General features: G+C 44.1%; 1 protein-coding gene across 1 annotated transcript in view; it reads left to right on the forward strand.

Moving 5' to 3' along the window:
- Positions 1-12,103, forward strand: part of LOC115138647 (protein Daple) — a 107,974-nt gene that overhangs the window by 90,457 nt on the left and 5,414 nt on the right. Inside the window, 10 exon segments of the mRNA XM_029675733.2 lie at positions 206-349; positions 967-1,153; positions 1,430-1,575; positions 1,732-1,821; positions 2,611-2,777; positions 2,780-2,890; positions 7,148-7,351; positions 8,621-8,686; positions 8,845-8,913; positions 9,134-9,381. Coding sequence (XP_029531593.2) covers positions 206-349; positions 967-1,153; positions 1,430-1,575; positions 1,732-1,821; positions 2,611-2,777; positions 2,780-2,890; positions 7,148-7,351; positions 8,621-8,686; positions 8,845-8,913; positions 9,134-9,381 — 1,432 coding nt within the window.

Consider the following 12,103-nt stretch of genomic DNA (forward strand, 5'->3'; position numbering starts at 1 on the left):
CTATTGTTGTTTCTTTCTTATTGAGTGTAAAGAGGTTAGGTGGTTTGGTGATCATTAGGAATCTATAAGGGATGGGATCACCATGGCCTATTTTAGATGTAACACAACACACAACCTGGGGACAGTTAACTGAGCACCATATATCTGTTTATGTGACTGCTGTGGAGGTTCTATCTTTGACCCATCTCCGTGTCTGCCTGTGCAGGTACATAGTGCTGCTGAAGCAGAAAGATGCCATGGAGGCAGTGGAGTCCACCCTTCAGAAGGAGAGGGAGAGTGTAAGAGAGGAGATCCACAAAAATGCGCTGATTCTGGGGGAGAACCAGAGTCTGAGGGGGGAGTTGGACCGGTGAGCTCAGTCAGCACAGCAGCACCTCTATACAACCACACCTACTAACTCCAGCTTTACAAACGTCACCATATGGGAGAGAATGAAGATAGCCTAGTGGTCAAGAGCATTGGGCCAGCAACTGAAAGGTCACTGGTTTGAATCCACAAAGCCGGCTGGGTGAAGAAATGTGCACTTGAGCAAGGCACATTATTCTAATTGATGCTCTAAGTCGCTCTGAATAAGAGTGTGCTAAATGACTTAAAATGTAGAGAACCGTGTTTCCAATGGAAAATATGAGTGCAGCAGAAAAACTGGTAGAGTACAGCCTGACGCTGGTACCCTCTGGTGGTTACATACTGTAATGGCTGACTTTCTCCTTATCTTGCTCCGTATTCACACACTACCACGTGTCATGTAACACTACAATCAGATAAAACTCTTGTTGCCAAGTGGAAAGGCCTGTGAATGGGCTGAAACAATCAGTATGGCTGAACTCAACGCAAAAATCGAACAAAATTAACTACCTACAAAACTGACGATCTGATCCTAAAATTAGGCTTTTGAAGAGTGATTTATTTTGCAAAGCACCAGGACCTCCTATGTCTCTTCATACTGTCTCTTGACATACCCTGTAGGTTGACCCAGACTCACTCCCAACTGTGTGCGGAGTATGACGGGCTGCAGGTGCAGACCAAGGAGTTGAAGACCCGACTGAACAGAGCTCAGCTGGAGTTGAACCGCTGGCAAGCCAGATACAACTCGATGAAGGAGCAGCACCAAGGCCTGGACATCTCCATGACCAAGCTGGACAACCACTGTGAGGTAAACAGACCACTGACACTCGGGGACTGAAATCAGCTACTGCACATACAACTTTTATGCTTTAGAGACTTGAAAGTGCAGTTTTGTCCAGAAGTAGGCTTAATTTGTGTCCTAATCTTTAATATACAACTTTATCTGGGTCAGTGTTACCCATTGACTTAAACCATATGAAATGTTTAGTGCATTTCTAAAGTTGAATATAATGCAATTGAATTGTAGTGACACATGTACATGCTGCAGTTTTAGCAACAGTGTGTATCTCTGTTCTGTCTCCAGCTGCTGACCCGTCTGAAGGGGAACCTGGAGGAGGAGAACCACCACCTACTGAGTCAGATCCAGATGTTGAGCCAACAGAACCAGACCCTGCTGGAGAGAACCATGGAGAGCAAAGAGCTCTACCACGAAGAGCAGAAACAGTACATGTAAGTAGGTGTGTGTGTGTGTGTGTGTGTGTGTGTGTGTGTGTGTGTGTGTGTGTGTGTGTGTGTGTGTGTGTGTGTTCACATGCAGCTATATAGAGGAAAGTAATTTTGATAATTGAATGTCATAAATAAATCTAACAACTCCTGTGTTTCCAGTGACAAGTTGAACTCGCTCCGGAGGCAGAAGGAGAAACTGGAGGAGAAGATCATGGATCAGTACAAGTTTTATGATCCATCTCCTAAAAAGTTAGTACGGTTACATTTTGATTTGCTAATAATATAGCTTAGTCAATGAACTATGAATAGGATGACAAATGGCTCCATTAGCAAGCCCTAGAGCCCAGAGTTTTTCCTGGTCAGGTCACATGGTCAGTAAACCCTCCTGCCCAATTGTCCTGTATGCCTATAGCCTACCTTAGCTGTCCTCGCGCTCTCACAGTTTGGATAGAACGTTTGTGCTGCATAAAACCTGTCTATTAATGCCAAATACAATCAGTCCACCATCAAAACAATAGCTTACTATGGATTGTTTCATTATGTAGACAATGTAGTCTAGCCTACTAGCCTATCTATATATTTACAGTATTTAGCAGGTATTTTTTTTTATTGCACATTGGAACTTGGACTCCACGCTGCCGGGGTGATCTTTCTCATCACTCGTAGGCTTACCAGTGTTCACAGAAGGGGAGGTCGCTCTCATGAGTGCCGCTGGGCCTCTGGTAGTCATCAGCCTGGTTTTCTGGGAGAGGAGGAGGAGGGCTGGCACTATTCTTCAGAGGTGGAAGAAAATGAGGAACAAGGCCGCTGCCATTGCCAGGCCAGGGCAGTGAGGTCTCTGACGGGACTGGCAGGCTGCTAGTACTAAGTGCTGCATCAGTAGGCCGACTAGCTTACACCTGCCATGGTGTTTCGTCTGTCGAGGATGAGGTGGTAGCTTTGCTGCAGGGGTTTCCACTACGCCAGTGTGACCTATGGGCTGATGTTAGATGGATGTCTGAGTGTAACTGTGATTTCCTTTTTGTCTGTGTCTGTCAGGAGGAACCATTGGGCCGGGGCCAAGGCTCTGGCCAAACTCATCAAGCCCAAGAACAGACAGGACAGCTCCAGGGAGAGGGTGCGGAGCGCCCCTGACATTCCCCTGCCCGAACCTCCCACCTTGGACTTCCCTGACATCCCCCCCACGCCTCCCCTTCCACTGCCCCCCGCCAGTCCTGCCTCAGCCTAGACTCTGTATGGAACCACTCTCTGGAGGAGAACCACCTTGGACAGGGACACTTCCCTGCCCTCACCCCCACCCCCACATACTCCAGCAGAGGTAAGACAGACAGAGGGGATGTCTACTCATCCAGGGTAGTTCTATCCCTGAATAATGGAAGTTGTCCTGGCCCTACAGTTCTACAAGTCCTCTTTTTTTCCACAAGAGGTAGCTGTAAACTAGCTACACAAAATCTAAAATGTCTTCCCCCTCAAACTCTTCTTGCCTTTGTTTTTTTGATGTCTGTTCTTCATTCTCTACTAGTTCAATGGGGATCTGTTGCATGACTAAACATTTTAATAGTTTATCTCGTCATCTTTGTTGGGCAGTTTCGGGCCCTGTTCATTTATATAATGCATGCAGTTAACTACTTTCACTCAATCTCTTTCTCCCTCTTCTCTTTGTCATTGTATGTAAAACATAACCCCCTCCTGTTCAGTACCCCCATTCCTTGCCCCAGCCCTGCCAGCAGTACCCCCTGTCACTGCAGCCAGGCGGTTTGGCTTTCTGAGGACAAGGAGCCAGGAGAAGGTTCCCAAGACGCCCCCCTCACAACGTTCTCACTCTAGACGCCTTCGCTTCTGGTCCTCCTCTGACATCCCCACCTGCACCACCGAGCCCCTCCCGCCCATCATTGGACAGTTCTAACACCACTTTATTACACCACCATCTTCACTCATTCCTCTTTATAACACCACCATTTTCACTCATTCCTCTTTATAACACCACCATCTTCACTCATTCCTCTTCATAACACCACCATTTTCACTCATTCCTCTTCATAACACCACCATCTTCACTCATTCCTCTTCATAACACCACCATCTTCACTCATTCCTCTTCATAACACCACCATCTTCACTCATTCCTCTTCATAACACCACCATCTCCACTCATTCCTCTTCATAACACCACCATCATTCCACTCACACCACCATCTCTTCATAACACCACCATCTTCACTCATTCCTCTTCATAACACCACCATCTTCACTCATTCCTCTTCATAACACCACCATCTTCACTCATTCCTCTTCATAACACCACCATCTTCACTCATTCCTCTTCATAACACCACCATCTTCACTCATTCCTCTTCATAACACCACCATCTCCACTCATTCCTCTTCATAACACCACCATCTCCACTCATTCCTCTTCATAACACCACCATCTTCACTCATTCCTCTTCATAACACCACCATCTTCACTCATTCCTCTTCATAACACCACCATCTTCACTCATTCCTCTTCATAACACCACCATCTCCACTCATTCCTCTTCATAACACCACCATCTTCACTCATTCCTCTTCATAACACCACCATCTTCACTCATTCCTCTTCATAACACCACCATCTTCACTCATTCCTCTTTATAACACCACCATCTTCACTCATTGCTCTTTATTTAACCCCTTCTTTTATCTGTAACATCTTTACTTTTTGGCCCTCTGTCATTATTTCCTTACAGAAAACAGATGTCGTAATGCACACATACACACTTATCAAGCTTTCCTCCCATCACAACATACACTGTCTCTCTCTCACACACACACAACACACACACTGAACTCTGAACTGAACAGGCTAGTTTGAGGCCTCCAGCCTCACACCAGGCACTCCACTCTGGGTAGACCCTGCAGTAAGTAGCCTTGTTTGGGATTGGAGCCCCCCCCTTACTGCAGCCAGCCAGCAGCTTTGCCTACTTCTGTGAGAATGAGATATCTGTGTGTCACCTGATATGTTTAATCATGTAAAGTGGGCAACTGGGAAGAGTGATGCCTACCATCCCAATAAAGGCAGTTAATCTGTCTGCTCTGTCTCTTAATCTGGCAGCCAGTATCAATCCCATGTTCCACATGGGTGGAGGAATGTTGCGAGGAGAATTACTTGATGGGGCAATCTGCAATATTTACTGCTGTTCAAAGGATTTCTGCTTTCCCCCCCAGAGTGATATAAATACCACTTAGGGAGTGATTGAGTGTTTAGGTTGCCTGTTAAGCGTTAGCCTGTGTTGCATTGGTGATAATGACTGCCTCCAGCTAGCACTATACTCTACCTGACTCTCCTTGTCTCCCACCCAAACACCACAATCTCACATCTTCCTTTATTCCATATCCTGTACTCTTGTGTGCCGTGTGTCTGTCACTCTCTGCCATGCTTTTTTTTACCATCACCATCCATCTCTTTTCCCTCCACACCATTCTTGTCATCCCCTCGCTCAGCCCACCTTGACAAGGGCTGTGCTAAAATACAAAATAACTGTTCTATTGGATCTATTGATGTCTGCGACTACTAAACATGGTACGCTTTGAATCAATGACCAATCTCATGCTTGACTGAGGGAGCGAGGGAGCAGGGAAGGGAATCAAAGGCTTTGGCCAGCCATTAGCCTACCAGACACCCTACTGACTGAGGCACTTCTGTCTGTTAGCGTATCAACGCACTCTCTTTTTAAAAATTTATTTCACCTTTGTTTAACCAGGTAGGCTAGTAGAGAATAAGTTCTCATTTACAACTGCGACCTGGCCAAGAATAAAGCAAAGCAGTTCGACACATACAACAACACACATGGAATAAACAAAACATACAGTTAATACTACAGTTGAAGAAAATCTATATACAGTGTGTGCAAATGAGGTAAGATAAGGGAGGTAAGGCAATAAATAGGTCACGGTGGCAAAGTAATTACAATATACCAATTAGACACTGGAGTGATTGATGTGCAGAAGATGAATGTACAATTAGAGATACTGGGGTGCAAAGGAGCAAGATAAATAAATACAGTATGGGGATGAGGTAGTTGGATGGGCTGTTTACAGATGGGCTATGTACAGGTGCAGTGATCGGTAAGCTGCTCTTACAGCTGGTGAGGGAGATATGAGTCTCCTGCTTCAGTGATTTTTTTGAAGTTTGTTTTAGTCATTGGCAGCATAGAACTGGAAGTAAATGTGGCCAAAGGAGGAATTGGCTTTGGGGGTGACTAGTGAGATATACCTGCTGGAGCGCGTGCTACGGGTGGGTGCTTCTATGGTGACCAGTGAGCTAAGGCGGGGCTTTACCTAGCAGAGACTTGTAGATGACCTGGAGCCAGTGGGTTTGGCGACGAGTATGAAGCGAGTGCCAGCCAACGAGAGCGTACAGGTCGCAGTGGTGGGTAGTATATGGGACTTTGGTGACAAAACGGATGGCACAGTGGTGGACTGCATCCAATTTGCTGAGTAGAGTGTTGGAGGCTATTTTGTAAATGACATCGCCGAAGTCGAGGATCGGTAGGATGGTCAGCTTTACGAGGGTATGTTTGGCTGCATGAGTGAAGGATGCTTTGTTGAAAAATAGGAAGCCGATTCTAGATTTAATTTTGGATTGGAGATGCTTAATGTGAGTCTGGAAGGAGAGTTTACAGTCTAACCAGACAGCTAGTTATTCGTAGTTCTAAATCCAAACCGTCCAGAGTAGTGATGCTGGATGGGTGGGCAGGTGCGGGCAGCGACCGGTTGAAGAGCATGCATTTAGTTTTACTTGCATTTAAGAGCAGTTGGAGGCCACGGAAGGAGTGTTGTATGGCATTGAAGCTCGTCTGGAGGTTAGTTAACACAGCGTCCAAAGAAGGGCCAGAAGGATCCAGAATGGTGTCGTCTGCGTAGAGGTGGATCAGAGAATCACCAGCAGCAAGTGCGACATCATTGATGTATACAGAGAAGAGAGTCAGCCCGAGAATTGAACCCTGTGGCACCCCCATAGGGACTGCCAGAGGTCCGGATAACAGGCCCTCCGATTTGACACACTGAACTTTGTCAGAGAAGTAGTTGGTGTTCTTTCTCTCTCTTCTGAGATCGAATCAGACAGGAAACTGCCAAGGCCTTCACTTCCTGTTGAAGTAGGACTGTCAGTGTTCTACTCTGTCTCAGCAGGCCAAGGTTCAGCCTGAATAACTAAAATTGGATTTAGCCTATTATTCTTTCGTTATGACTAATCGGATAGCAACATTGTTAGGTCCAAAATGCCTCTGGTGTACACCATTGGTGTACGTACCTTGTCATTTGGAAAGGTCTGACTGAAGAAGTGATAATTGAGACTACTGTATATCAGTGTACCGTAGTAAACACGCCAAAGGCCAGGAGTTAACTTGTTCCCTTAGAAAGCTTTTGCTGACGGTAACCCTTCTCTGTTTTAACAAATGTATAGTCCACCTGCCCTAACTGTGTCCACTGTCCAGCAGCCTCCAGCTCAAATGCGTATGCTGTGTACAGAATGGGGTTTGTTTGGAAGGATGTGGTACCATCATAGATACTCTGTTGTTTGTTTCCCTAGCACTAAACGACAGTGGAGTGTCCAGAGGCAGGGAGCTGTTCCGTGCTTCAGGGGGCAGCAGTGAGGGTGTGAATGGCACTGAGGAGCTGTACGCCAGACGCAGAGGTGTGGAGCTAGGGGGGGCTGCTGCTCACTCCATCCCCGCCACCCACTCCTCCACCTCAGGCCTGACACCCAGCTCCAGGCCTGGACACAGGCCCAAAGGTACAGTGGGCCCAATGCCCATGCATTGCCATCTTCAATGACCATGACATAGTATAGGCCCGCATTATGTCCGTTCTATGTCATGAAACAAATTTGCTTCAGCCTCTACTTAAAGTCATTAACCAGGTTTCCATACACAGTTTTGTGGCAGATTGGGCAAGTTTGCAATTTTACTGCAACCTATTTTGTAACAAAACCATTGCGAGAGTTGAAAATGCAATTGGAAACACATTGAACTTCTGCTTTAATGCCCCTTGTTCTCTGTAACCATTACCCATGTTGTTGCTGTAAATGAGAATGTGTTCTCATTTACCTGGTAAAATAAGGGTTAAATAAACGTTATTCAGTACATGGAAACTTCATCACAAAAGTGATTTGTATGTGCACTACATTTTCACGCACAGCATTTTATCTGCAATAAGTCCGTTTGATGGAAACCCCTTTGGAAATGCGCATCTTTTTTAAATATTTGCATGACATTCTGTCGCCAATTGGATAGAAACCTAGCTGGTGTTCTAGAATAACACCAAACAGGTGACTTAAATCCCTAATCCCCCAGAATGCATTGTTTACACAGTGCTGAAAAATCTGGCTGACAATCAGTGTTCAGTGCTTTCTAATGGAATAATTCTGCTGTCCTCAGTCAATAATCACAGTCGCGGTCTAATGGAAAGTTTGTTTACTTTTCTTGAAACCTTCTGGTCGAATCTCAGAACCTTGTCCCCTCAACTGGGGAATAGATACACAAACACTTACAGGAAGGAGCCTTGTGGTTTTAGACTACATCATCTTGCAGAGACAGTTTCTACATGATATTATACAGGAGCAACATTTGGATTCAGTATATAGATACTAAGTCGACTATCTATAGTTTATCTATAGGCTGTCATATAGGGTTGAAGCGTGTGGAGACATAAGCTTATGGTTATGCTCATTTAAAATGAAAATCTTTAAATTTATGAGTTACACTTGAAATACAGGTGGATCACTTCCTACTGTGTTTAAATACGTTTTAGTTTTTTTCCTACAGCTTGGAGATTACCCTTAATCGCCCTTTACACTACCTGACCTTTCAGTCTGCACACTTTCAGTTGTAAAGTGGGACAGGAACAGTTAATAAGAGACGTTGGTGCAATGATGTGGTAAAGTTGTGGGGAAATGTCTGTTAAGACCAATGACTCATAACACGTACCTTTATCGTTCTATAAATGTGTGATGACGTGAATGAGTAACTCTCACTTCCCCCTTTCCTGTCTGTGTCCTCTGCAGGTTTCATCTATGAGGACGACTCTCGGGTTCACTCCCCTGATGCTCATCTTGTCCATGGAAACGCAGGTAAAGAACAAGGATGATCAATACATGACGGCTCTGTGTCCCTCTCACTAGGTTTCTTTCATTCTTGCTCAATCTCTTTTTTTTCTTATTCATTCTTTCTCTCCCTTACCCCTCTGACCATAGTGAAAATGTAGTCCCCACCATTTCTTTCTCTGCAGGTTATGGACCAGGCTCTGCTGAGCTCAGTCGCAACACCTCCAGCAGCAACTCCCCTGTCAACTGCAAAGGTACAACCAGCATCTATTCCTATCTGCAAACCCTGCAAAGTACCTATTCAATAGATTTTTTTTATTTTTAACAATCTTTGCTTTGTATACCAGACTTGATGTTACACTAAGCATATCTCCAACCGCTATTTTAGCCTGCTTTTTGGTACTATCCCCAACTACGGACTTAATGAAGTCATTTTCGGCAGTTATCTATCTCTACCTCCCTCTGTCCATCCAGATTCCCTGGAGCACCTGCAGGACCGTTCTGCCAGTCTGTCCAGTGATGACGTAGTGGGCCTTAGTCACGACGTGTCCCACTCCCTGACCCTCCCCTGGAGCGCCATTGTCCCTTACGACGCACACGCCCACACCCCGGTCCAGAGGAGTGCACCCCGGCCTGGCAGCCACCGGACCTCCTCCCCTGGCAGCGAGATGGTCACCTTGGAAGAGTTCCTGGAAGAGAGCAACACCCTGTCACCACCCACTGTAAGCATTGACACACACATATGTGCCAACCACTGTAAGCATAGAGAGATAATGTGTCATGGGGAGATGGATAAAGGGTTTGGGATGTGGGGGTACTAGCTTAGTATGGCTAAACATATTCATCAACAACTGGAAGATCTGGCACATACTATGCCATACAGTGATGTATGGGGGGTTTGGCATGAATGGCGTTGTGGATATAGCCAGTAGTTTTATTTGACACATATATTCTGGGTTGTTAAATTTCACCAGCCACTATAAACATACAGTGTCATACGGAAATGGATGAAGGCGTTTTGGCTTCTTATGGCCAAATCTCATGTTTTAAATTATGATGTGCAATCATTTAGTCTAGGTTGGCTGAATTATTTAACTATCTCCCAAAAAGAGCCTCTAAAATATGAATGGTCTGAACTAAGTTTGTTTTTTACATCTGCAAATGAGGAATACTGAACAGGTTTCTCTCTTTAAGTCCCCAGTTTCAGATATAAGGTAAGGTCTAGTTCTGTGGTGAGTGATGCTATGTAAAGCATGTTTTTGAGAGAGCGAGAGCACTCATCCTAGAATATCCAAGGCCTGAGGTAGTAGTCCCATCCACCAAACTACCAGGTGTGAAACAGGGAAGGGACTCGGGGATATGCTAATTTTGTATAGAGCAGACCTAAATCTATGAAATTAATCTAAACAGGAACATTTTAAATTTGGAAAGAATTCAAAAGGAAATGAGAGAAATTTACTTTAACTACATTACCAGTCAAATGTTTGGACAACACCTACTCTTTCAAGTTTTTTTTTTTTTTTTACTATTATCTACCGTTATAGAATAATAGTGAAGACATCACAACTATGAAATAACACATATGGAATCATGTAGGAACCAAAAAAGTGTTAAACAAATCAAAATATATTTATATTTGATATTCTTCAAAGTATCCACCCTTTGCCTTGACAGCTTTGCACACTCTTGTCATTCTCTCAACCAGCGTCATGAGGTAGTCCTCAATTAACAGGTGTGCCTTGATTGAAGTTCATTTGTGGAATGTCTTTCCTGAATGTGTTTGAGCCAATCAGTTGTGTTGGGACAAGGTAGGGGTGGTATACAGAAGATGGGCCTATTTGGTAAAAGACCAAGTCCATATTAATGCAAGAACAGCTCAATTAAGCAAAGAGAAATGACAGACCATCATTACTTTAAGACATGAAGGTCAGTCAATCTTGAAAATTTCAAGGACTTTGAAAGTTTTTGCAACTGCACTTTAAGAAACTATCAAGTGCTATGATGTAACTGGCTCTCATGAGGACTCTGCTGCAGAGGATAAGTTCATTAGCGTTACCGGCCTCAGAAATTGCAGCCCAAATAAATGCTTCAGAGTTCAAGTAGCAGACACATCTAAACATCAACTGTTCAGAGGCCTTCATGGTTGGATTGCTGTAAAGAAACCACTACTAAAGGATACCAATAATAAGAAGAGACTTGCTTGGGCCAAGAAACACGAGCAATGGACATTTGACCAGTGGAAATCTTTTCTTTGGTCGAATGAGTCCAAATTTGAGATTTTTGGTTCCAACTGCCGTGTCTTTGTGAGAAGCAGAGTAGGTGAACGGATGATCTCCATGTGTGGTTGCCACTGTGAAGCATGGACGAGGTGTGATGGTGCTGTCTGTGATTTATTTAGAATTCAAGGCACACTTAACCAGCATGGCTACCACAGCATTCCGCAGCGTTACGCTATCCCATCTGGGTTGCGCTTAGTGGGACTATCATTTGTTTTTCAACAGGACAATGACCCAACACACCTCCAGCCTGTGTCAGGGCTATTTGACCAAGAGGGAGAGTGATTGAGAGCTGCATCAGATGACCTGGCCTCCACAATCACCCAACCTCAACCCAATTGAGATGTTTTGGGATGAGTTGGACAGCAGAGTGAAGGAAAAGCAGCCAACAAGTTCACAACATATGTGGAAACTCCTTCAAGACTGTTGGAAAAGGATTCCAGGTGAAGCTGGTTGAGTGCCAAGAGTGTGCAAAGATGTCATCGAGGCAAAGGGTGGCTACTTTGAAAAATCTCAAATATAAAATATATTTGTATTTGTTGAACACCTTTTTTGGTTACTACATGATTCCATGTTATTTCATGTCTTCACTATTATTCTACAATGTAGAATTTATTTTAAATAAAGAAAAACCCTTGAATGAGTAGTTGTGTCCAAACGTTTGACTGGTACTGTATTTGCACATCGTTACAACCCTGTATATAGACATAATATGACATTTGAAATGTCTTTATTCTTTTGAAACTTTTGTGAGTAATGTTTACTGTTCATTTGTATTGTTTATTTCGCTTTTGTTGATCTATTTCACTTGCTTTGGCAATGTAAACATTTCCCATGCCAATAAAGCCCATTGAGAAAGAGATTTCAATGCCTTGCTCTCTTTCTATCTCTCTGAATGCATTGACCAATCTGATTGTTTTGTGCCCCTCTAACCACTTAAAACACTAAAACTAATTAAGACGCTTAACTAAATTTGATTGAGCCCTGTTGATGCCTAAACACTCCCATTGTTCCAAAAGTGCTGTTCCCAAAGTGCTGTATTGATTGATACCTGAGCAGTGGCGTTATCTCACAGTCCCTGTATTTTATTTATTTATTTATTTTACCCCTTTTTCTCCCCAATTAGTAGTAGTTACTGTCTTGTCTCATCGCTGCAACTCCCGTACGG

Source organism: Oncorhynchus nerka, linkage group LG12 (assembly GCF_034236695.1).
Source record: "Oncorhynchus nerka isolate Pitt River linkage group LG12, Oner_Uvic_2.0, whole genome shotgun sequence".
In the NCBI taxonomy this organism is placed as follows: domain Eukaryota; kingdom Metazoa; phylum Chordata; class Actinopteri; order Salmoniformes; family Salmonidae; genus Oncorhynchus; species Oncorhynchus nerka.